Raw genomic sequence first — 27,613 nt, 5'->3', positions numbered from 1 at the left:
GTAATAAATAGTGCATGCTGATCACAAGAAAAACGGCAATGCAAAACGAGGAGTTAAGATCGATACTGGAAGATATAATTAAAGAACAAGCAGAGAAGGATACGGAAGGATGGAAAGCGGAACAAGTATAATTAATTAAGTCCATTAAGGAACAAATTACTGAATCAATAGATGGCGTATTAAGCCGTAAAATACAAGAAGTTAAAAATAACTCAGAATCTAACTTTAACACACAAATTAATAATCAAAACATTAAAATAATGGAAATAAACTCTAAAGTAAATGATTTACGAGAATCAGTGTCAGTAGAGGTACAACAAGTAGGTAAACAAGTGTTAACAGATGATTTACAAGAAAGTGTACATAGAATAACAACCCGACAGTGGACGGGCTATGTAGATAATGTGAATTCCCAATTCCAAGCAGTACGAGCCAGTATTTCAGATGCAAATAAATGTATCATGTCCATACAGAAAAATGCTGTAATTAGGACACCTGATGCTATAAAACAGTTGGAAAAACATTTACACTTATTTGTAGAGCAAGACGTAAAACACAAAACAGAAATAAATAATGACAAAATCACTTCTGGGGGAAGGTAAAATTAACAGTAAACAAGAACTTAATACAATATGGGAAGTAACAGACGATACTAAAAAGAAATTAGAAAATAGTAAACCTGAAACTATGACAGGAGCAACTAACGATGTAATACAGGATTTATATATAGGAAATGGGTATAATTTAGCAAAGCAATTTACAAAGTATAAACCAGATGGTGATGTACACCCAATTTATTCTTTGAGAGTGTTTGCCAGATCTTTACCTAAAAAGTGGGATGACTTAAACAAAATAGATTTCACATTAGGATGTCCAATAGGAGATGCTAAAAATTAATCTTAAAGTTATTAGACCCTACTCCATACAGCAATTCATGGGGCACATATAAAAAGTACATAGAATGACATTTGACAAAATCTAAGTACTTAGATGATCCAATACATGAAATGGACTTAGTAAAAGTATTCATTAGATGTTTAACATACCACGCTCGACAAGAAATATTGTATAGAGTGTGGAAAACCGAGAATGAGTTATTAACGTTTAGACACTCTGAATACTGAAAGAAATGAAAATTATTCAGTGAAAGACTGAAATTCAGGGAACAGGAATAACAAATCCTTTCCTAATTCCTTACCATGGTCGAAGGAATCCAATTATTGTAGAGTAAGCAGTAATGAAACTGTTCACAGCAGGGATAACGGTCTAAATAACAATAACCATTGAGGGGGAAGAAATCAGACTCATAAACTCACAGGTGTATTCACTTCAAAACCAGCAAATTAATATGCAACGAAATAATGACACAGAAGTAAATCAGCGTATTATTGAAGTAATTTCCAAGCGGTATCTGGTCATAGTGACACAAAACGAGAACAATATTGGGTCAAGGGCTAGACTCCAGGATGTCATGGAACAATACTCAGCCCATATATAAGTAAAATGACCGTTTATAGTAAAATATCACCTATTAACTATTGGTTATTAGCGGAAGAGGAAAATTTAGAAAAGGTGCATCACCTATTAACTATTGGTTATTAGCGGAAGAGGAAAATTTAGAAAAGGTGCAACGCAAACCAATTAAGAGGGGAAAATACACCCCAGGACCACGTTGGGAACACCTGGAGGGGGGGACAAGATAAAGGCCCCGCACTAGTGCCTTGGTGGTTAGTTCGTCTGTGCACCTGATGATAGCAACGTAGTTGCTTGCCAAAATATTATGCCTATTGGAAACCAATACCACCTGTTCAACCATTAACACTTTCATCGTGTTGTAATATATCCTTATACTAAGAGGAGACAAGACAGTTCTGAAATTTGGCATCTATAGCACTTGAGGAAGGCTTGTAAGATAGAAGAGAGCCAACTGTACAAAACATAATAAAATAAGTACTTGTTAATAAACCAACAGCTCAAGGTGGAACCATTACAATGGCCATAATCTGGTTTATTATTATTATTATTATTATTATTATTGTGTAACATAAAATGGAAGAAAATGAAGGAAGAAGATAACAAAGGAAAACAATTTTTTCTTACATATGAGCCTAGACATCTTTCCTACAGAATTTAACAATGGTCATATATTTAACACACGTCAAGAACTTTTCCACCAGTTTCACACAGTGCTGCAAAAGAGGAAATGCTAAAATATAAACAAGAATTTTACACTATCTTTTGCAATATAAAGACACTTTTGTAGAGTCTGCAAAAGCAAACACAATGTCTAATTAAACAGCAGGAAAACCAGCCAACCACAATGTGTTGTGTAAATATGCACAGCTGCTATTACAAGCTGTCAGACCCTCATTTACAAAATAATTACTATGACAGTTTCAAGAGATACAACCACAACGATTTTACCCAAACTGCACTAACAGCATAAACTACAATTCAAAGTTTTAATTATCACCTCGGAAAAATAAAGGCAGTTCCTGTTCCTCGCAAACCTGGTACTGCCGAAACACATCTTCAGACACAGCCATCCCAGAATCACCTCTGCTCCCTCTGCAAGATATTGTTACTGTGCAATCTTTACTACATACACCACATCTCTATGATTGAAACTCTTGCACTCCAACACCTGAAAGAGCTTTCCAGACACCATCTCCATAAAGTGTCCAACCTGTGATGTCCTACTCCCGCCTTGGGGTACCACTGTCCATCACCACCTATCTTACCCACAGGGAGCCCCCTTGTCAACCTCTCGTAGCATCCATATAATGCCTAACTGACCTTTTTAATTTATCACATCCTCCAAAAGTCCCTCCCAACACCTCACAAAATCCAGAATCCAAACAAAACACAGTTTTTGAACTTTCCACAAACAACATTTGTCTCATGGAAGTTTCAGTCCTATCCAAAGGGCATCACCTTCAGCCCCACACCCAAGTTTAGGCATGTCAGTCTTATCAGAGACCTACTCTCCCCCTTGTGAGGATGGAAACACTTCTTTTGCCAGCATCCTCCCCAAACAAAGCCAACACAACGCCAACATTGCTTTCCCAGTTCATACCATCATTCTACAAGGATGTGCCACTATAAAGTATATTCAAGGCACCCGCTGTATCTGTAAATGGACTCTCCTAAACTCTTTGTGTCTGGGACACATACACTACATAAATAAAATATTAGAGTCTCTGCTGGACATTATATTTATTAAAAAAGCCACCACTATAGTCTGTGAAGACCTCAACACAATCCATGTGGATGAATCTGCATCTAAAGAGCTATTTGTTAATGTACTGAACAGCTCCAACATGTTTTCTCTTATAAATAGTCCCACAAGAATAACAAACAGGGTTGAAAGTCTTTTAGACAGCAATTTTTAAACATGGTCACCATAGGGGCAGAAATTATCAATCCTGATTTAGAGTAAGCTGATCATAACGCCTTTATCCTTACAATTCCAGTTACACCAGTGGAAGAAATGAATGTGTATCTTTCCTATAGATGAAATTTCTCTGCAGAAGACTGTGCTAGTTTTACAAACAGTCTAAGATATGGACCCTGGTTAGATGTGCTTTCAGAACCAGGTACTAACAATGCTTACAATTAATTCTATTCAGTATTCAAGAACAATTTTAAAATGTGTTTTTGCAGAAACTGACCAGTGTATACTCATTGGGATCGCTAAATACGGTACCTGAGTTACGGAGGACTTGAGATTTCCTATAGGACTCTAAAAAGGCTAGTTCCCAAATGAAAAGATCCACAATTTACAGAATATGTAAAGACTGATAAGAAACAGTATCAATAGGTAGTTGCAAATGCAAAGCTGCTTAGAAACGATAGCATAATAAGGCCACTGGACAACAAATCTAAATATGTATACAAAATTGTGAAGAGTGAAACAGAAAAGAAACATGAACAGCAGGAAAATAATGCTTAAAATGCCATATATATTAATATTGAGAAAAAAGACTTGCCAAATATATGAATGATTACTTTATAAAGGCTTCTCACTGCCCAGTGGGAAACCACTGCAATCAGCCACCCAAGTATTGGCGGGAAAACCATAGCATTTATAGGGTATGGAGGAAATGCCTACCCTTCAACCCTGAACAACTAGGCCCCTCTACGGTTCACAAACATAGTTGTAGCTCAGAGCTTTCTCCACACAAGGTTGAACACCTTTGACAGTCAACCATGGAAGGAAATCTTTTAAAGAAAATTCCACCGCGTGGCAATAGCCAGGAAAGACTGCATTTGGATATGGTGGGCAGCCACTTAAAAGATAACTTAGATGAGCCGGAGCATCTGAAAATACTCAAGACTGACAGCAGACTGAAACTTAGACTAAAGACAGAACAGATAAGTACCATAGTGACGTACAATATAAATTCTCTCATTCAACCAGGTAAACTCTAAATATTGACAGAAGAAACTGATCGAAAGGGGATTCTGACAACCTGATTTCAAGAACCAATAGAATGACAAGGATATAGAATTTAAAAGGGAATACCAGAGAAAAGAGCAATGAAGCAATGCCCACAATTCAGAACGGGACTCGTGGTCAACCTCAAAATGATAGATTCCATAATAGGATTCAAAGCACAATCTCCTAGGCTCTCCACATTAACTATAAAAGCGGCAAATAGAACAAACATAATAATAAATGCCCATGCCCCAACTAATGACAAAAATAATAGAAAAGACCGTAGAGGAGATGTGGATGCATTTTGGGAGCTTTTGGATCTGACAGCAACAAACATCAACCAAAATCACACCAAAATTTTAATTGGAGGCTTTAATACCCAATTAGGAAGGGAAAAGAGATACATAGATGTAGTAGGGAAATGGCCAGCTCAACGAAGAACAAACCAGAATGGCATGAGATTGGTGGAATTCTGTAGAAACCATGACATTATCTCAAAATCAACATATTTCACAAGAAGACGAAATAAACTTAAAACCTGGAAACACCAAGACTGGATAACAGGAGAATGGCAGTTGGGTCATGTCTGCATGGATAAGAAATACCACAAGGAAATCTGCAATGTGAAAGTCCTGAGAGGAACTGACACCAAATCAGATCATTACTTCATAAAAATAAAAATTAAATTCACCCCACTGAGAAAGAAAAAATCCCACCCAAAAAGGAGAGAACCTATGACCCTCATAAATTAATAAATAACAAGGAATATGAAGAACAAACTAGGAATATAAAAATAACCTTGATGAAATACTTCCCCAATTGAAACAAATAAGTGAACAAGTAGACCCAATAAATCCTAGGAAAAAACACCAGTGGTGGAATGACAAATGTGATAAAACAGTGGAAGATACCCTTGTTAAGGTATCAGAATCAAACAACAGAAGAATCTTACTTGGAAATCACAAAATAAAGAAAGATGACTCGAAAAACATTAAAGAGGGTTAAACGTCAATATCAAAAAGATATACTTTCTATGATAGAAACAAATAGTAAGAAAACAAACTCATGAGATTACTACAAAACATGTAGCAGACAACTCCAAAGATATGATCCACCCAACACTAATGCTACAAGATAAAAACAATAATATGGCCCATAGTGATAAAAGAAATTCAAATATTTTAACAAAAACATTTAACGAACTTCTAAATTGTCAGGATCCTCCGGAGCTTCTTGAAATAAACACAGAAGCTCCAATAAAAACCAAACCAGAAAATATAAACCCACAGACAATTCAGGAAGTCTACAGAGCTTTGAGCAAGCTCAAGAACTACAAAGCAAGTGGAGAAGATCAAACATTCGCAGAACTCTGTAAATATGCAACAGAACTCACAAAGATATCATTACATCAATGCCTAGTTAAAATCTGGATCACAGAAGAGCTACCAGAACATTGGACTACAGTTATCATACACCCATTACACAAAAAAGGATAAAAATCAAATCCAGACAACTGCAGAGAGATTTACCTTTTGGATTGCACATATAAAATATTGTCAAGAATACAATCACTGTAAAGATCAACTTGAAAAGGAGCTAGGAGATATATTGAGGAGGATTTAGACCCTGAAAAAGCTGCCTGGAACAGATCATCGAGTTAAAATTAATAATGAATGCCTACAAAAGGAGACAGAAGCAACTAGTCATGACCTTTGTACACAGATCTTTGCAACCACAGATCTTCTATGCTATACATATTAAGAAATTTTGGACTCCATCACAAATTAATAAAAATGATAAAATTAACCCTCACAAACACCAAGTCCAAAGTAAAATTCACAGGAGAACTATCTGAGCCACTTATGATTAAAACAGGGTTAAGACTAGAGATGGGGGATCCGCTCTTGAACTAATTCATAGAGTTCAATCTTTCAAAGGAGTGAACAATCAATGATTCAGAAAAAAAGAACGGTAGCTCCAAATGTTTCCCGCGGCAGAGAGAGAGAGAGAGAGAGAGAGAGAGAGAGAGAGAGAGAGAGAGAGAGAGAGAGACGGAGCTATCAGCAGCGCCTCTGCTGGTCAGAGCACAGTGCACGCCACACAACACAGCCACCGCCGGCCTCTGCCTTGCTTCTACCTTGGCTGCCTGCACTGTGCAGTGCCCCATTGGATTTTGTGTTTCACATATGCCGTGCCGTCTCTGTGCGTCGTCTGCCGCGTGCAGTGTCTGGCGCAGCTTAACTTCGCATCGCACTCTGTCGGCGATCGTTTCAGTCGCACGTCCTGCCCTCTGGGCAGTTGATGCGAGCAACAGGACAGAGAGCCACCTAGCGGATAACATAGGAACTACTTGCAAAAACCTGCTCGCAAGGGAACGGACGATTTGTCTTGGAGCGGGTGAGTTCACCGCTCCCCCCCCACCCTCGGAACTCGCCCGCTCAACGCTCACCCCACCGTCTCGACTCTAGCCAGAGCGTCGAGCAAAGCGACTCAGGTGTCACTCTGGTCTCTGCGGTCTCAGCTCACGCAGTAATACAGCTCGCGGCTCGACCTGCTCGACTCAGCGCCTCTGCATCGGAGTTCGTCCCCACTGGATAATGTTCTTCGTAGTAATACCGCAATGTATATTACATTATTATGTTAATATAATAGAGGGAAACATTCCACGTGGGAAAAATATATCTAAAAAGAAAGATGATGAAACTTACCAAACAAAAGCGCTGGCAGGTCGATAGACACACAAACAAACACAAACATACACACAAAATTCTAGCTTTCGCAGCCAACGGTTGCCTCGTCAGGAAAGAGGGAAGGAGAGGGAAAGACAAAAGGATTTGGGTTTTAAGGGAGAGGGTAAGGAGTCATTCCAATCCCGGGAGCGGAAAGACTTACTTTAGGGGGAAAAAAGGACAGGTATACACTCGCACACACACACATATCCATCCGCATATACACAGACACTGGCAGTGTATTCTGGTACAGATTTTGCGATTTTAGGCGCCTTCGAAAGGAAACGTTCACTTTAAAAATATATGGCTTGCGATGTATTTGTATGAGGTTAACGAAATTTTAATACATTATAGCCAAATATATTGTTAATGTAAATCTCAAGTTACAACATTTTCCGATCACCCAAAAAACCACGATAGTGCAAAATAAATCAATAATCAAAAACTTTGTCATATCGTGGAAATTTCAATAAACAATACAAAATTCTTCATTATCTGTGTTACTTCAAAATAGGATCAAATAAGATCAAAATACAGGTATAGTACTGGAATAAACCAAGTTTAAAGGGCAATGTGCCTTCCATTTATTTTCTATTGTAAATGAGTGGTGAGTCATGAAAAAGAGCTAATTCATTTCAGGGAGTGAACAGTTCTGATCCAATCTCTGAAAAGAACAGTTTTGCCCATCTCTAGTTAAGACAAGGAGATGGTCTATCACCACTGCTATTCAACTGTGCTCTTGAATACTTTATGAGAGAATGGTACAAAGAGAATCCTAAAAGCATAACAACAGGAGCCAAGAAAGAAGATATAAACCTAAATTGTTTGGCATTCACAGATGACTTGGTGTTACTAGCTAATAATATACAAGAAGCTAGAAATCAAATAATGAGCCTGCAAAATATAGCACAAAAAGTAGGACCCAGATACCTTTCGAAAAGACATGAGATGATAGTAACAGACCCGCTATTAATAGACCATGTAACAGTAGACAACAGAAAAATTAAAACAGTGAAGCAATTTAAATATCTTGGAGAGATTATAACACACAACTTGGATGAAAAATCTGCTTGGCAAGAAAGAACCAATAAAATGACAAAAGCTCAAAAACTAACATGGTCTACATACAATAAGAAATGTCTATAAATTCAAACAAAATTAAAACACTACAAGATGGTGGTTCAGCCAGGGGTAACATACACAAGCAAGGCTCTTTTTAAAGTCATTCAGTGAAACAGATTGACAAAATACTAAAAGTAGAGAGAACAACAGCAACAACATACATAAATAAAAAATACCAGAAGGAATGATAATGGCGGATAGTGCCAAATGAAGTAGTGTACAGGGAACTGGAGCCCATCACAGATACTATACATAAAAAGAGGATTTCTTTCTTTGGCCACACCGGAAACCAAATTAGCAATAAAAATTATGCAGAAACTGTGGAATCTGAAGCAACAAGTAGGGTGGATCAAGGAGATTAAAGAGGATATGGGAGAACTAGATATAACCTTGGATGATATGCAAAACAAGACAAAAAATTCAAGAAACTGAAATACAAGAAAATAAGATTTAAACCAAAAATAGACAAATGACACACAATGAAAAGTGTACTTACAGATGAGGAAAGACAGGAAAGATCAGAACGAATGAAAAGATACTGGGCAGTTAAGAAAGAACAAAACATGCACTTACTGAAGAAGAGGATCAGGAAATGATCGACTAAAGTGGTCAAATGTGGCCGTAAAAGCAAATAATAATAATAATAATAATAATAATAATAATAATAATATGAAAAATACATCCAACTGGCTGAGGAAGTCAAGGACATGTGGCATCAGGATAAAGTTGACATTATACCAATTGTACAGGGTGTTTCAAAAATGACCGGTATATTTGAAACAGCAATAAAAACTAAACGAGCAGTGATAGAAATACACCGTTTGTTGCAATATGCTTGGGACAACAGTACATTTTCAGGCGGACAAACTTTCGAAATTACAGTAGTTACAATTTTCAACAACAGATGGCGCTGCAAGTGATGTGAAAGATATAGAAGACAATGCAGTCTGTGGGTGCGCCATTCTGTACGTCGTCTTTCTGCTGTAAGCGTGTGCTGTTCACAACGTGCAAGTGTGCTGTAGACAACATGGTTTATTCCTTAGAACAGAGGATTTTTCTGGTGTTGGAATTCCACCGCCTAGAACACAGTGTTGTTGCAACAAGACGAAGTTTTCAACGGAGGTTTAATGTAACCAAAGGACCGAAAAGCGATACAATAAAGGATCTGTTTGAAAAATTTCAACGGACTGGGAACGTGACAGATGAACGTGCTGGAAAGGTAGGGCGACCGCGTACGGCAACCACAGAGGGCAACGCGCAGCTAGTGCAGCAGGTGATCCAACAGCGGCCCCGGGTTTCCGTTCGCCGTGTTGCAGCTGCGGTCCAAATGACGCCAACGTCCACGTATCGTCTCATGCGCCAGAGTTTACACCTCTATCCATACAAAATTCAAACGCGGCAACCACTCAGCGCCGCTACCATTGCTCCACGAGAGACATTCGCTAACAATATAGTGCACAGGATTGATGATGGCGATATGCATGTGGGCAGCATTTAGTTTACTGACGAAGCTTATTTTTACCTGGACGGCTTCGTCAATAAACAGAACTGGCGCATATGGGGAACCGAAAAGTCCCATGTTGCAGTCCCATCGTCCCTGCATCCTCAAAAAGTACTGGTCTGGGCCGCCATTTCTTCCAAAGGAATCATTGGCCCATTTTTCAGATCCGAAACGATTACTGCATCACGCTATCTGGACATTCTTCGTGAATTTGTGGCGGTACAAACTGCCTTAGACGACACTGCGAACACCTCGTGGTTTATGCAAGATGGTGCCCGGCCACATCGCACGGCCGACGTCTTTAATTTCCTGAATGAATATTTCGATGATCGTGTGATTGCTTTGGGCTATCCCAAACATACAGGAGGCAGCGTGAATTGGCCTCCCTATTCGCCAGACATGAACCCCTGTGACTTCTTTCTGTGGGGACACTTCAAAGACCAGTACCGCCAGAATCCAGAAACAATTGAACAGCTGAAGCAGTACATCTCATCTGCATGTTAAGCCATTCCGCCAGACACATTGTCAAAGGTTTCGGGTAATTTCATTCAGAGACTACGCCATATTTTGCTATGCATGGTGGATATGTGGAAAATATCGTACTATAGAGTTTCCCAGACCGCAGCGCCATCTGTTGTTGAAAATTGTAACTACTGTAATTTCGAAAGTTTGTCTGCCTGAAAATGTACTGTTGTCCCAAGCATATTGCAACAAACGGTGTATTTCTATCGCTGCTCGTTTAGTTTGTATTGCCGTTTCAAATATACCGGTCATTTTTGAAACACCCTGTACTATCAACTACAGGAGTCATACCACACAATATCCACCAGTACATCAGCGCAATACAGCTACATCGAAACATACATATACAACTGCAGAGATCTGTAATTATTGATACATGTTCAGTTCCTAAATGCAATGTAACATATACCGTACAGTTAAAAGGAAGTGACACTTGATCAAGGTCCGCATCACTTTCCATTTTTAACCAGACTTAATGTCTGAGAAAGTCAAGAAATAATAATAATAAAGGCTTCCCAAACATTCTGCTTAAATTTCACATATTGGGATAAATTTCAGTATTGTACATCTGCATACAGCAAGAGAGTAGTTCCAGCTAGTGAATGCAAAGTAGCAAAGGCGATTAAAGCCTCAAATGCAAAGTGTCAGCAGATTTAGATGAAGTACCAGTCTCACATTTAATCTGTACTGCTTCACAGATTACAAACCCCTTGGCTCATATGACTGATTTCTCATACACTGAGGGAGTGTTCCCACACAGATTACAAATTTTGAAAGTGATACCTTTATTCCAGGCTGGTAATATGCATAAAGTTGGAAACTATTGACCCATATCACTCCTTTCAGCATTATCTACAGTATCTGAGAGATTAACAAAATAACGAAGAATCAAATACTTAAATGACCACAAGCTACTGAATAGTAATCAACATGACTTTGGAATAGGTAGACATAAAGAAACAGCAATCAATGATTAGAAACTTAGAAAATAACAACAGTTTAGTACGAGTTAATTTAGATCTTTGTAAAGCTTTCAGTGTCATTAATCATGAATTTATTTTAGGTAAGGAGGAAGCAATGGGGACAGGTGGGATAGAAAACACGTGGTTCCAATCTTATTTGTAAAATTAATCACAGGCTAAGGAACTCACATCAGCTTGTTCTATTCTAACCAAAAAATCAGATTAATATCTGGTGGAAAGACAGTCAAAATATGTCTCTCGTAGGACAGTGTGTTAGATCCCCTTCTGTTCCTGATTTTCATATAGATGATACACAGTTTTCGTCACAAACTGCAGCTAAGACCATTTCGTTTGCTGATGACACTACTGTAATAGTGAGCACTGTTAAGGAATATCTGTCGACAACAAATGATTAAGTCCTCATACCCGTACATTCATACTCAATACCAACAGGCTGACCCTTACAGTGAATAAAACAAACTTTAAATTGTTGATGGTGTACAGTAACCAGCCACAAACTGGTTTTAGGTAATTTTATTCAAAGAGTACCATTACCAGTTCCGAATTTTTCACAATTTATCATGAGACAGTTTTTCATCCTTTCATCAAAACAAACTATGCATTTTATTATTTGTATACATTGTATGACTTTGTTTGATGAAAGTATGAAAAAACTATCTGACGAATTGTGAAAAATTCTAAACTTGCAATGGTGCTTTTCGAATAAAGTAACCTAAAACCAATATGTGGTGGCTAGTTTCTGTACACCATCAGTAATTTGTTTCATGTAACAGCCTCGGTCTCCAAACATGTCTTTATTTGATAAAATTGCATAAAACAAATTGTACTAAGTTTGGAAACATGAATCAAAACCAAGCTCTTGAAATGGCATTGGGTGGAAATGACCGACAAAGATTTCAATATACAAATCTTTCAGGAATGTATGTTGACCAGGGCAAACTGGGAAGATCATTTAACAAATCTCCTAGAGACTCAGTTGGGCCTGTTTTGTTCTGAGAATGATTTGAAAAGTAAGCTCCTCAGACGGGGCTAGAATGGATTATTTGGTTACTTCCCACGTCTTGTGGCTTATGGAATACTTTTTGGAATAAAACAAATTAGTAATAATTTTTGCAATACACAAAAGGGCAATTCAAATCTTGTCACATAGCTCTACAAGGACTTACTGAAAGACCCTATTTAAAAAGTTGTGTGTGATTATAGTACCCTCCTTTTACACATGTTTAAGTGTGTTGACGACAACAGCTAATCTTGTACACCTGCAAACTGCAGCAATAAACACTGTTCTAACACTCCCAGCTGTGGGTTGCTCCATGTAGAGTATGCACGAATATCTTCAATATAAAGATATGTAAGCCACTTTGGTGTCATTCTTATAATGCACTGCCAACATACATAAAAAAGTTGAATGAAATGGCTTTTAGAGCAAAGCTAATTTCTAATTGAAAAGTGTTTCAACAGTGTAAATGAATATGTTATCTTGCAGTAACAGTAGCAGTAGCAGTAGTAGTATGTCCTCATTTATTGCTGAGCACTTTTTAATCTCGTAACAAATGAACCAAATGTTTCAGATACACTGTATAGACCTCCTCAGAAACTGGACTTGTTACAAGAATAGTTGTGATGGAAATATTGTTGACAGATGATTGTGTGCATATACTTTTCAGTGGCATTAAAAAATGTGTTCAAGTGTTTACATTTTTAGAAGTGCAATATAACAAAATTTTCATGTTCTAGTTGTAGCGTTCATCATACGTCTCGTGCACTTTGTAACTATCCTTGTGGACTAAGTACATGTGGTTTCCTTTCCAAATCATATACCGATGCAGTGGGTAAGCTAGTGTTAATGCACTAGACTCAGCTTTGGGAGGAGTGGGGTTAGTATCTCATTCGACCATCTTGACTTGGGTTTTACCAAGCTGCTAACGTGAATGGTGTGACAATATTAGAGGAGGAAAGTTGCTATCCACCATATAGCAGAGATGCTGAGTCGCGATAGGAACAAAAAAAGAGAGAGAGATTCACACAATTATAGCTTTCAGCCAACTTCTTGCCCTAGTCTCACCTAACCCTTTGCTATTCAGTATATGTGCACACAGTATCTCTGTAATGTATCTGACATGTCCTATACTATTGAACCAAATGGACAAAGGATGAATACATATATAAAATAAAAATAGACATAACTAAAACTGCCAAATATTGAGAACTATGCACAAGAACAATTCAACAAATCCTTTAAGATATACTGACACAACTCAAATATCAGCAACAAAATCACAGATTGAGACCATGAAGTCAACACAATTACACCAGTTTCCATTACTGGCAAGTACAATGCCCCCTTATCTCCCCACAACAAGAATAAAAGTCCTACGGAAAATATGAATTATATGCCAGAAGAACTTTAATGTACTGAGGACATTCTGACAAACAAGGAAAGTGAAAGATCTTAATACAGCCTATCTTTGTCACAAGCTACTATATACCATGGTTCACTTGTGGTTTTAATTGAAACTTGAAATCACTAGCACTCGGAAATAAGCTAACAAATCTTTAAACGTTCTTTCTGTCTGGAGTCAAGTGCATGAAGAACTACTTTCATGTCTCATTATACTTCCAAATTAGACTTTCCACGTTAATAACAGTTTACAGTAGCAAACTTAACATGGTTTAACAATCTTTCAGGAAATTGTTGCAGCAGTAGGTTCAGTTTTGTATTACATTGGTTCATCTAACAACAAACAGGAAAATTCATTAAGAATTGTGTTCATGTACCTTTATCTTTGGCCTTGTTATAACAGATGGCTTCCGGAAAGGGTTGATAACACGAGCTTCTGCAAATAATTGATCTTGATCCCCATCATAAAATCTCTCCATTAACTTCTCTTTATCCCATTTGAAATGGTTCAGGAGAATCCTAGTTGTTGTAGCTGGTATCTGTAAAATTAAGAAATGGTACATGTCACGTAAAAAAATCTTGCTAATATTAGACCATAATCTAAAATCTAACAAAATGTGGCAACTTCAACTTACGTGTGTGTGTGTGTGTGTGTGTGTGTGTGTGTGTGTGTGTGTGTGTGTGTGTGTGATAACCAACAATGATTACAAATGTGTCACCTAGCACAAAAAATAATATATTTTTGCAACCTGAAAAATTCAAACACACATCATAATCACTGCTGAAATCCAGAGGCATGCCCCCTCCCCTCACCCCCCCCCCCCCCCATCTCTCTCTCTCTCTCTCTCTCTCTCTCTCTGTTTTTTGACTGCCCTGTGCCCCACATCAAACACGAAAAACAAATGTTTGGGCCTTGGGCCTCATTGCGTTACACATTCAGTATTTTTTATTTTCTGTATGTGGGCCATACCCACACAGTAAAGTAAAAAATACATAAATTGGTAGTTTATACTCTTTTAACCCTAGCAATACCAGCGCATTTTCCACAAGGTGCATTACCAAGGAAGAGGGGGAGGGGGGGGGGGGGGGGAGCTACTTTATGCCCGTCCTAAACAAAACAAAAATTTGAAGATGCAGATTTTCTTAACAGTTGTTGATTTTCACTCATGACATACTATTTAAAGGGCTATTGATGTGTAAATAAGTTCCTGAACCTAAAAATATTGAACATGGTGTTCATTGTGGGAGTGACATCAACTCAAAGACTTAAAAGTTTTGGATTAACTTTTAACTAAATAAAAAAAAGGGAAATCTGATAGAATAATTCATTTAATGTAATAAACATTCTTTTCTGACATTTTAAAACAAAGTAACTGACTGGATTACAATATTTTCAAAAGGTGGGCACAAAGTACACCTAACCCCATTGTATTGTGAATGTTATTGTACAGAACTCGTGGTTTTCCAATACAAACAAATTAATACTACTCATTAGTCTGAGAATGTCTTGAAACTAAATCGCCCCTAACTTCAGAACTATTGGAGCTAGGAGACTCAAACTGATGACATTATAAAATTTTTTGCTTAAACTTTAATTTGATATGTTATACAAAAATCCTGTAACATTTGTTTAGAAAAAAAAGTACATATTTATGTTTACAATCAGTGGTTTAAATTTCGAGCTGAAGAAAGAATGAGTTCTTGAGCAATAAAATTAAGAGAATTATATTGTATTACGTAAAGGAATTTTAATGTTATTTTATTAATAAAAGTTACCTGGAATAGAAACTGTGAGAGATGATTTTAAAGACCAGCTGCACAAAGCAGTCACCTGAATTATGTTACTTGAAGCCTCACTAGTCACCTTTCATTTAGATTTTTTAAATGATCACAGCTAAAGTTAACATGTAGACTCAGTAGGCACCCTGGGTTCAGCATATCTTGGGATACACAACACTGACACCTGAAAATACTATGGGGTTTGGACAAGAAGAAAGTGATGCAGCAGGTCCCTTTGGACTGCTAATACCGGCTTGGAATTTATTAGATTGGTAGCCCTTTTCAAGAATCTAAAAACCTGCCCACCAACTTTAAGAACTGGCACTAGTAGTAAAAGCAATTTTACCAATCTCAGCTTCAATTCTTTTGGGCAAGTATGATGTTGGGAAATGGTTTGCATACTCTATTAACCATTCACAGTATGGCTTAATTACAACATGGAACTCTGACATTGGAATGACAGAGTGTAGTTCGTGTGTCCCTTGAATTACTGAATCAGGGCAAAAATCTCACATCACTTTGAGTTCATTTCTCTACTGTACAGATATCAAAATCAATGTTACGAATAGTTTCTGAGGCTTCCAGCGGGCGTGCCTCCATATAAAGTGCACCAATGACAAATAACATTTCTTGTACTAGTCCATTGTTGTTCTACAATTGTGAGCCTCTACCTAATTCCTTCATGATTGCTCCAGCTAACACTGTGATAAACTGTGTTTTCACACTTCCAAGTGAGCAGCAGTAATATAAAATAAACAGCAGGCTAGGCCAGAAAAAATGTATGATCCGTGCAAGAAAGTGGCACAAATTCCGAACTAGCAGCACAATCCCCACAATCAGGCAGTTGTCTACAACATAATTAGTAATTGAAAGAGCAGTTGCCTTGGATCTCATCCAATTGCACTGTTTAATTCTTCAATTGCTTTGTTACTTTTACAAGGCAACAAATTGACATTATGAATGTTTATTTTATTACTGTTTAGTTAAAGAGTAGTTTAGCTCATATAATGTAAGTTTATTTTATCATTGTTTTAGTAAACTAAGGTTAAACTTTGTTTTTGCTCATAAATGATTACCACAGTAACATAATGCCACCTATTCTTTACATGCATACAAAGTACACCATGCGCCCGCTTGTGTTATGAAAAATGGCGCACCCACTTGAAGGTTAAGCAAAATTTTACAGCTCTTTGTGAGTCACAATTTGATTTTCAAATTGCCTTTGCAAATATGCTCAACAGAAAGTCTTGACTGTGTCACCAAATCCATCATAAGCATGTTTACCCAGTGTTGTGGCAAAAAATGCCTTTCTACACCAGTATTATAGTCTTGTGAAGGCATGTAAGAGTTTTTTCCGATCCTTATATCACACTGCAATTCAAAACTTTGACCATCTTATTTTCCTCGAATATTAAGGTAGGCTTCAGCTGGGAAACATTAAATGCCATTGCACTGTGCTACAAGCAGCCATGAAAGATATCGTAGTTCAGTCATGTGGCTTTAGTGTTGTCGTCATTGTAGTGCACAACAAAAGGGTGCAGTGTGGCTTGGATAGTAGCAGGATTGGATTTCATCTTTAAATACATGTGAGTGAATTTTTAGGAAAAATTAGTTATGTCATATTGTGCCTCTTTTAAGTTATTTAATATACCCATGAAACTGCTTTGTCTCACTTCGAACATTAAACATGAACAACTGAAACTGTGGACAATTATTTTGCAAACAACTTCGATTATGACTAAATTAATGTTGGCAATAAGCATCTAAATGAATTTACTTGCGCACGAGAGGTTAAGAGTTCCTCTGATGTATAGAAAACACAACAATATTGATCAACACATGTGACTGGTAAACAATACATGTGATAACAGTTGTACATAAGACAAAGGAAAAATTTACGTCTAACAGCAGAAGAAGAGTTATAGGCTAATTAATATCGTATCCTATTAATTGTTGATCATTCCATTCAATATAAACTGCTATGAAAATCAGTGTGATGACATAGTGTATTTTGTGGTGCAGTACTGTATTTACAAATCTATTTTCTTGACTTTGTTTCTTATCATTTACAAATACTACTTATGTATAACTACAGGAACTTACATTCACTTTCTGTTTCACAGATCCGTAGTGAGAAAATCCTGACAACACGAAAATATAATTTACAAAAAAGAAATATGTTCAAGTTCCATCCAAAGATTCTACGTGAAATGGCCCTCTAGGATGTGTAATAAGTCTCAAACATTTTTTCGTCTGAGAGGTAATAAAAATCTTGTCACAAATTGTAAATGTCTAGACATAATACGCTGAAGTGTATATGATAATTCTTGGGCTCATGTAGCCACACATCAACAAACAGCAAATCAGTTTGCAGAACACATTTACATTGATCACATTAATGTACCGAAGGTTTGCAGAAGAAAGAAATTACATAAAACAATATTTGATATTATTTATAATATGTGTGACAACTACTTCTACAAAGTAATTTCTCAATGTTGTAGGAGATGGTCACCAATAAATATTATAAGCTCCTCTTAGACTGAAATTTATTAGTAGCTATACTTTTTATAGCAGCTGGCAAATTATTGAGTGTTTATTATGATGTTTGTTTTACTCATCACACAGAATAACTGTACAAAGACGTATCACAAAAATGTGAACGTAAAACACTAAATCTACACATAGGCCCTACAGCTCTGTGTTTTACGTTTGATATTCCTACTACCATTTCAGACAATATACACTGTTAAATATGGAGGAACAAGATATATTAAACTGTACTATCAGTGGTATTTTGTAGTGCGGTACTTTGTATACATGTACATCTTTGATAAAAGCAACTAAGTATTGCTCATTGTCTATTGAACAAGCTCAGTGACTACTGGACAAAGTCTACTTGTTCTTCTGCCGTCTTGGCCAATATTATCTTTCTGGGGATCAGCTGCTGAATTTTGGATTAGGCCTAATAACATATTTGAAGGGCAGATGCTTGAAAAGTAATGACAGCCAAAAATTGAACTGGTCAAAGGGAACTGATCTACTTCCATTCAAGTTACTAGTTGTGGTATTCTACAGTATGGTTCTTTGTATACATGTAGGTTACAGCTTTGATAAAAGCAACCAAGCACCACCCAATGATGACTGGATCAAGTCTAGCTTTGATGAAAGCAACTAAGTAACACTCATTGACTACTGTACAAATTCTATGTGGTCTACTGACATCTTGGCCAACATGATCTTTTGAGGCTCAGCTGCTGAATTTTGGGATTGATACCAGATTTGAAAGACAGATGATTCAAAAGCAATGACAGCCCAAAACTGAAAAGGTCAAAGAAAACTGATCTTCTTCCATTCAAAACAGTTTGTGATGTTGACTTCGCAGTAGACTATGTTATGTAACATAGTGTGTCTCCAAGTGCTATTTAGACACTAACTAATTTTCACAGCTATGACTTCTAAACACTACAAGAAGAGTTAAAAGTTTTCGTATTTTTATGATAATTGGAACTTTTCATATTCTTTGTGATACTGCAAATAGTAAACTGCTGAAAGAGTATTACTGTATTATTTTTACCTAGATGAATTCATAAAATGAAGTAAGGTACAAATTAATACTAGCCCTATATGTGATACCACTGTAAGTGTGACTGGAATAGTTGTTGGCAGTACAGCCACTAATGTAATAAACAAGAACACTATGTACGGCATAGTGCAAATTAAAAATGTCAAGCTGCAGACATAGGCTAGTTAGGCCTAATCATTTGTGTGTGTTTGTGTGTGTGTGTGAAGGGAGGGTTGAGTTGGAGAGTACCGCAATGAGATACTTTTTATTGTTTACATGTCAACTGCTTTGTTACACATGTTGTCAATTATTTGTGAACACTGATTTTAATTTGTTAATTTATTATTTGTTTAGCTATTAATTAATAGTATTTCCGTCGTTGATTTTTTGTGGGAATGACTTTGAAAGTATGTGTTTTGAGTTACTTTTTCAAGCCTTACTTCTATCCCTATATTTTCCAAATTTGCAGTGAAAACGCTCACACATACTACTGACGAAATAAAAATATGTAAACAATCCTATTTGAAACGACTAAATAGCGTAAAAGGATGTGTTAGTATGTACACAGCTTATCTCGAGGAACGAGTGGTTAAATGTTGTAGTTTTCCCGCATTTCGAAGCACTTTTCTCACCTCCTATGTGCACAATTACAAAACACGTTGCTTGAAAGTGAACCAAGATTACAACACACAAGTGTCGAATTTGACAAGTCTAACAAGCAGTTAAAATTTTAACTTTCATACCTCCACAACAGTATTCACTTCTTTGATAGAATCCACCATGTACTGGACGATCTCCTCTGTTGACAAAACTTCAAAAGGATATTCTTCAACTTCAGGCTGCCTCTCTCTCGGATTTGGAGCCTCTACTTCCATCATTGCAAATTCAACATCGTCGCCGCTTGATTCATTCCCGGAGTCGACATCGTCGTAAAGTGTCTCCTCTTCTGAATCCATAATTTGGATGTACACGAGCCACGTCCACCACCTGAGCAATCGCGAAACAGTTTATATTGAGAGTTGGTTGAAAAATTACACTCTTACAATTTGGACAGGGTCAGCAATCCACAAAATAGTTCACCAGTACTTCTGTCGATGTTTAGTACATGACGTCAGCTTCTGTCGGTCAGAGGCTAAGGCTGCTGGGTAGTGTATTGACAGTCACCCAACTTTAAAATTTACCATACTATAACAACCGACAGACACTGCAAATACGTAGAAATTGATGAAAGGCACACCTATTGATGTTATAAAATCAGAGCGCAGAATGAAAGTTTTGCTCTTTTAGACAATATATAAATAACTGCAAAATATGAAGATTCGGGGTGAAATATTAGAATCTCTGGTAAACAAACTACGATCTACCACCGCAGTAGTACGCCCAGACACTAGACAGTAAATGAAATAAAATCAAAACATATGTTTGTGACAGAGATGCAGGTTTGATGTTGTTGTTGTTTCCAATCGGTGGCAATGTGATATGGCATTACCGAAGGTGGAGGGCTATGCCATTGTTGAGAAAATAGGCGCTGGAAGTTATGCTTCAGTGTATAAAGCGTTTAAAAAAGTAAGAACTTAGAACTATGCGATAAATTGAACACATCACTTTTTTAATAAAATGTAGAGTTAAGTCTGATTCTTTAAAACACAAGAAAGTATGCACGCACCTTTAAAAATGTTGAGACGAAGGTAGTAATTTGGAGGTAGTGGGATGCTAGCAGTGTTCTTTCACTGTACGTTCGGAACTCTTCCTGTGTTTTAATATGTCGTTGCTAAACAAGTGTGAGCGCTTGATTTTTCTTCTTACATTGAGGCTCTCGATTTCCGGGAGCATGAATCATGTGTCTGAGCGCAGCGCCACTGTCCCTCGCGTCACCACTGTAAATTTCTCATGTTGCGCAAGAATAATGTAATTATTCGTCCCTAATCATCGTGATAAACCAACATGTAATGTGCTGTACTTCCGATATCGGCGAGGAGATTGCCATTGCAACTTTGTTCGTTATTTCAGAGTTGTCGCCTTTGTTGCGGCGAGAAAGCAAAGTTGAAGGACATGCTTCTGACACTTTTTTGTATGTGGAGGAGATTGAAAAGCCTTAGGACGAATGTTTCTTTTAATAGAGATTCTGTGAACTATGCATGCCTAAACTTGAAAACAGAACAATATTAGTGGACATGCAAGCCCACTGGAACTCGGAGAAGAGATTTAGTAACAATTTTGATGATGACAGTTATTACCTTAAGAGCAATGCTTGAACATGGTGGGCACTAAGTACTGAAGTGGGAAAAGTTGTATAAACCCATATTAAATTTTAGTAGTAGTCTGGTTAGTAGTCACCTTTCTCTCATACTAATATTGTCCCAGTTTGTGGGGCGAGTCAAGAAAAAGTGGCTTACGTAAAGTCTTCTCTACTGTGGATGAAATATGCAAGAGAAACTACCCTTATTGGTTACCTTGCCAAGATCTTTGTGCAGATTTATTTTTATTTGTTTTATTTATTTGTACTTATGCTGTTGAGCGTAACAGTATCGGGGTTGTCAGACACATTACAGAAATAAACAGTATCGGGGTTGTCAGACACATAACAGAAATATTATATACATTTTAACACATATACAAATTAGCACAGGATTAGATGAGGATAGGCCGGGAAGTATGACATGGCTTTATCAATGGAACCATCCAAGCAGTCACATTTAGCAGCATGGGAAAACCCAAGTCAGGACTGTTGGACTGGGTACAAAGCCTGCCAGTGCATTAACAATGGCTTAGCCACCTCACTCGGTTTGTGATTTGGAAAGAAAACTACATGTACCTAGTGTACAAGTAGGCTACAACACGCACAAGAAGTATAATCAGTGTTATAGCTAGGACATGAAACTTGTTCTATTAAACATCTGAAGGAAAGTAAACACATTATATTATGCTGCTGAAAAGTATAAACACACAAACACTTTCCAACACTGTAACCATCACAACTATTCTTGTACCAGATCCATTATCTGAGGTGTATTGCACTACATATAAAACAGAGGAAACAAGAAACGACCCGAAGAAGGTTTTGCAAAGAAACGCATGGCATATATGGTTCACCTGTTAACAGATTAAAAAATACTCGACAAGAAATGAGACCTAAGACTGCTGTAAGATAACGTATTCATTTAAACTGTAGAAACACTTCTCAATTAGAAATGTTTTCATATCCAATCTAAGAGCCATTTTCTTCTTCAACCTCGTTATGTATGTTCTTTATGTTCGTTGGCAGTGCATTATGAAGAATAAAGCCAAAATGACTTGCATGTCTCTGTAAGATGAGGTGTTTTTTAACTTTAGACTTCTTAAAACATTGTTTTAACACTTTCCTGAGTATTTTTAAAGTGTGAATACTTTTGTACTGGTGAAAAATAAAGTTATATCATTCTATATCCAAAATCTATGGTTCTGTTATTTTGTCAGAGGTAGCAATATGGGGTACAGGTACATACTGTCACAAATCATGTTTGTAATACACGTAAGGTGAATTAGGCACAAGATGCAACACCTACAATGCAATCTGAGGGGCAATGGGTACTCCACCAGTTACATTAGCTTTGCCAACTTGCAACCAAATTGTCACCTTTCAGTCTTGCAACAGACGGTGGTTTGCAGAGCATAGATGTGGGTATAGTTCAGTCTGTCCCCACAACCCACATCACGAAAATGTTGATGCAAAACGATATTTTCAGTATTTATTTATTTATTTATTTTTATTGATTTATTTTTATTTTTTTTTATTTTTGCTTTTTGCACACAACATCACATGCCACACAATTATGCTACAGGATGAAGCTGACATCTGGTATCAGTAGGTTCAGTTAACTGAGATTTGTGGGTAATAACAAGAGTGAATTCACAGCTATAATTCAAGATGTAAAGGTAACTCCTATGTAGGCTATGTGCCCCTGTTAAGAATGGAATTTTATATTCTGATGCAAAAGTCTGTAACAGGTTGTTAACAAACATCTGGTGGTATTAGGAAAATTGCCAGATATTCAGAAATAAATGGAAAGAAAACATCATTGGTCGCTCCTTCAATAGTCTGTCAGAACATTTGCTCTTAGGTATATAAATTGTGCTTAATTTGAAATTTTCATTTCAAACAGATCTTTGGCCATATACTGGGTGTGAATAAATTCCCTTTACAGACCAGAACAAGGGGAAAAAAGTCTAGTAAACATGGGCCTGGTGTGAGGAACCTGTCCTCAAGGTGGTAAAGGAAATTTTTGTTACACCCTTTATAGACAGCTGATAATGGTGTGTGTTAAGTAATGTAATTGCTGTGTTTGAAGTATTAGATAATAATAGCAACTGAGTAGTGCAGAACAATAGCTTTTCTCACAGTAGCTGTTTTGCTCCTAATGTATATAATCATATGTAAAAGAATATAGGCTATAACTAATTCACACAATTATCTTTCTAAGTAGTCGTAGTATTTTTTTCATTTAGGAGTAAAGGAGACCACTCTTTGAATAGTAGAAGCATTGAGGCATCAACAGGCATACAAAAACAATGAAAGCTTGGCTAGCGCACACAATGGCAGGATTGCTGTTGGGAGAGGTAACTGGCAGCTCGGAGGGAGGCAGCAGGTATGCAAGAATGGAATGTGGGAGGGAGAGATAACAGGTGCACAGGCTAGGAAGGCCACACATGGGCATTGGAGCCAGTGAGTTCGTGTGGTGCACAAAGATGATGACATGGAGGTGCAGATTCAGAGGAGAATGGAAGGGTGTGCTTTTCAACAACTCAACACTTCTACTATCTTTTACTCCTAAACTATTTACATTCTGCCAGAGCTTTTCCTTGCCATATTTACTTTACAGAAGTATCATGCAGTGCCTGTTTGTGCCCATTAGTGCATAATTTGATGTCTTCAACATTCATGAGTACTCTCTTTCATGATGGGATTAATGGAACATGAAGTGTGAACAAAAGAACAATAAGAAAGAGGCAGGTGCTGCACTGAAATGAAGAGAAAACAACTTTATGACACAACTTGACTACAAAAAGGAAGAGGAGGAGATTAGTGTTTAACATCCTGTCAACATCGCCGACATTAGAGATGGAGCCCAAGCTTGGATTAGGGAAGGATGGAAAAGAAAAGCAGCTGTGCCTTTTTGGAGGAGCCATCCCGGCATTTTTCGTAAGTGATTTAGGAAAATCATGGAAAACCTAAATCAGGATGATAAGGTGCAGGCTTGAATCGTTGTCCTCCTGAGTGCAAGTCCAATGTGCTAACCACTGCGTTACATCGCTCAGTTGACTACAAAAAGAGATAAGACGACAGGGCATATCATAAGGATCAAGGAATTTTGGTGTGTTTGTTTGTTTGTTTTGTCTACTTAAGAAAAAGGCCTGCTGGCTGAAAGATCTACATGTAGGGCAGTTCTTTTTTTGTGCCTCTCTGTGACTCAACATCCGCTTAGTGTATTCATCTCTTGGTCTCCCTCTACGATTTTTACCCTCCACACTGCCCTCCAATGTTAAATTTGTGATCCCTTGATGCCTCAAAACATGTCCTACCAACCGGTCCCTTCTTCTTGTCAAGTTGTGCCACAAACTCCTCTTCTCCCCAATTCTATTCAATACCTCCTCATTAGTTATGTGATCTACCCATCTAATCTTCAGCATTCTTCTGTAGCACCACATTTCGAAAGCTTCTATTCTCTTCTTGTCCAAAATATTTATCATCCATGTTTCACTTCCATACATGGCTACACTCCATACAAGCACTTTCAGAAACGCATTCCTGACACTTAAATCTATACTCGATGTTAACAAATTTCTCTTCTTCAGAAACGCTTTCCTTGCCATTGCCAGTCTACATTTTATATCCTCTGTACTTCGACCATCATCAGTTATTTTGCTCCCCAAATAGCAAAACTCCTTTACTACTTTAAGTGTCTCATTTCCTAATCTAATTCCCTCAGCATCACCCGACTTAATTCGACTACTTTCCGTTATCCTCGTTTTGCTTTTGTTTATGTTCATCTTATATCCTCCTTTCAAGACACTGTCCATTCTGTTCAACTGCTCTTCCAAGTCCTTTGCTGTCTCTGACAGAATTACAATGTCATCGGCAAACCTCAACGTTTTTATTTATTCTCCATGGATTTTAATACCTACTCCAAATTTTTCTTTTGTTTCCTTTACTGCATGCTCAATATACAGATTGAATAGCATCAGGGACAGGCTACAACCCTGTCTCACTCCCTTCCCAACCACTGCTTCCCTTTCATGTCCCTCGACTCTTATAACTGCCATCTGGTTTCTGTACAAATTGTAAATAGCCTTTCGCTCCCTGCATTTTACCCCTGCCACCTTTAGAATTTGAAAGAGAGTATTCCAGTCAAAATAGTCAAAAGCTTTCTCTAAGTCTACAAATGCTAGAAATGTTGGTTTGCCTTTCCTTAATCTATTTTCTAAGATAAGTCGTAGGGTCAGTATTGCCTCACGTGTCCCAACATTTCTGCGGAATCCGAACTGATATTCGCTGAGGTCGGCTTCTACCAGTTTTTCCATTCGTCTGTAAAGAATTCGCGTTAGTATTTTGCAGCTGTGACTTATTAAACTGATAGTTCAGTAATTTTCACGTCTGTCAACACCTGCTTTCTTTTTTCTTGAAGTCTGAGGGTATTTCGCCTGTCTCATACATCTTGCTCACCAAATGGTAGAGTTTTGTCAAGACTGGCTCTCCCAAGGCCGTCAGTAGTTCTAATGGAATGTTGTCTACTCCCGGGGCCTTGTTTCGACTCTGGTCCTTCAGTGCTCTGTCAAACTCTTCACGCAGTATCGTATCTCCCGTTTCATCTTCATCTACATCCTCTTCCATTTCCATAATATTGTCCTCAATTACATCGCCCTTGTATAGACCCTCTATATACTCCTGCCACCTTTGTGCTTTCCCTTCTTTGCTTAGAACTGGGTTTCCATCTGAGCTCTTGATATTCATACAAGTGGTTCTCTTTTCTCCAAAGGTCTCTTTTAATTTTCCTGTAGGCAGTATCTATCTGACCCCTAGTGAGATAAGCCTCTACATCCTTACATTTGTCCTCTAGCCATCCCTGCTTAGCCATTTTGCACTTCCTGTCGATCTCATTTTTGAGACATTTGTATTCCCTTTTGCCTGCTTCATTTATTGCGTTTTTATATTTTCTCCTTTCATCAATTAAATTCAATATTTCTTCTGTTACCCAAGGTTTTCTACTAGCCCTCATCTTTTTACCTACTTTATCCCCTGCTGCTTTCACTACTTCATCCCTCAGAGCTACCCATTCTTCTTCTACTGTATTTCTTTCCCCCATTCCTATCAATCGTTCCCTTATGCTCTCCCTGAAACTCTGTACAACCTCTGGTTTAGTCAGTTTATCCAGGTCCCATCTCCTTAACTTCCCACCTTTTTGCAGTTTCTTCAGTTTCAATCTATAGTTCATAATCAATAAATTGTGGTCAGAGTCCACATCTGCCCCTGGAAATGTCTTACATTTTAAAACGTGGTTCCTAAATCTCTGTCTTACCATTACATAATCTATCTTATACCTTCTAGTATCTCTAGGATTCTTCCATGTAAACAACCTTCTTTTATGATTCTTGAACCAAGTGTTAGCTATGATTAAGTTATGCTCTGTGCAAAATTCTACCAGATGGCTTCCTCTTTCATTTCTCTCCCCCAATCCATTTTCACCCTCTAGGTTTCCTTCTCTCCTTTTTCCTACTCTCGAATTCCAGTTACCCATGACTATTAAATTTTCGTCTCCCTTCACTACCTGAATAATTTCTTTTATCTCATCATACATTTCATCAATTTCTTCATCATCTGCAGAGCTAGTTGGTGTATAAACTTGTACTACTGTAGTAGGCATGGGCTTCGTGTCTATCTTGGCCACAATAATGCGTTCACTATGCTGTTGGTAGTAGCTTACCCACATTCCTATTTTTTTATTCATTATTAAACCTTTTCCTGCATTACCCCTATTTGATTTTGTATTTATAACCCTGTATTCACCTGACCAAAAATCTTGTTCTTCCTGCCATCGAACTTCACTAATTCCCACTATATCTAACTTTAACCTATCCATTTCCCTTTTTAAATTTTCTAACCTACCTGCCCAATTAAGGGATCTGACATTCCACGCTCCGATCCGTAGAACACCAGTTTTCTTTCTCCTGATAACGATGCCCTCCTGAGTAGTCCCCGCCCAGGGATCCGAATGGGGGACTATTTTACCTCCGGAATATTTTACCTAAGAGGACGCCATCATCATTTAACCATACAGTAAAGCTGCATGTCTTCGGGAAAAATTACGGCTGTAGTTTCCCCTTGCTTTCAGCCGTTCGCAGTACCAGCACAGGAAGGCCGTTTTGGTTAGTGTTGCAAGGCCAGATCAGTCAATCATCCTGACTGTTGCCCCTGCAACTACTGAAAAGGCTGCTGCTCCTCTTCAGGAACCACACGTTTGTCTCGCCTCTCAACAGATACCCCTCCATTGTGGTTGCACCTACAGTACGGCCATCTGTATCGCTGAGGCACGCAAGCC

At 37.7% G+C, this 27,613-nt stretch overlaps 2 protein-coding genes across 6 annotated transcripts in view; one reads left to right on the top strand and one right to left on the bottom strand.

The window, feature by feature from the left end:
• Positions 1–20,862, bottom strand: part of LOC126095216 (E3 ubiquitin-protein ligase ariadne-1) — a 100,881-nt gene extending 80,019 nt beyond the window's left edge. Inside the window, exons 1-3 of one of the 3 annotated variants that reach the window (XM_049909954.1) lie at positions 20,707–20,862; positions 19,784–20,027; positions 14,074–14,235 (exon numbers count right to left, since the gene is read on the bottom strand). In XM_049909954.1, coding sequence (XP_049765911.1) covers positions 14,074–14,235; positions 19,784–19,996 — 375 coding nt within the window. In that variant the 5' untranslated portion in view covers positions 19,997–20,027; positions 20,707–20,862. Of the gene's footprint in view, positions 1–14,073; positions 14,236–19,783; positions 20,028–20,120; positions 20,258–20,706 lie in introns of those variants that run through there. The other 2 variants (XM_049909953.1, XM_049909952.1) reach the window with 2 other exon arrangements.
• Positions 20,426–27,613, top strand: part of LOC126095217 (serine/threonine-protein kinase ULK3) — a 122,227-nt gene continuing 115,039 nt past the window's right edge. For 2 of the 3 annotated variants that reach the window (XR_007521930.1, XM_049909955.1), the window contains exon 1: positions 20,426–20,606. Coding sequence is in view for 1 of the 3 variants with exons in the window: in XM_049909955.1 (XP_049765912.1) it covers positions 20,520–20,606 (87 nt within the window). In the remaining 2 variants the exon portion in view is untranslated. The remainder of the gene's footprint in view (positions 20,607–27,613) is intronic. The other variant, XM_049909956.1, reaches the window with a different exon arrangement.

Source organism: Schistocerca cancellata, chromosome 8 (genome assembly GCF_023864275.1).
Source record: "Schistocerca cancellata isolate TAMUIC-IGC-003103 chromosome 8, iqSchCanc2.1, whole genome shotgun sequence".
Taxonomy (NCBI): domain Eukaryota; kingdom Metazoa; phylum Arthropoda; class Insecta; order Orthoptera; family Acrididae; genus Schistocerca; species Schistocerca cancellata.
Note: the sequence above shows the minus strand (reverse complement) of the source record. Positions and strands in the feature narration are given on the sequence as shown.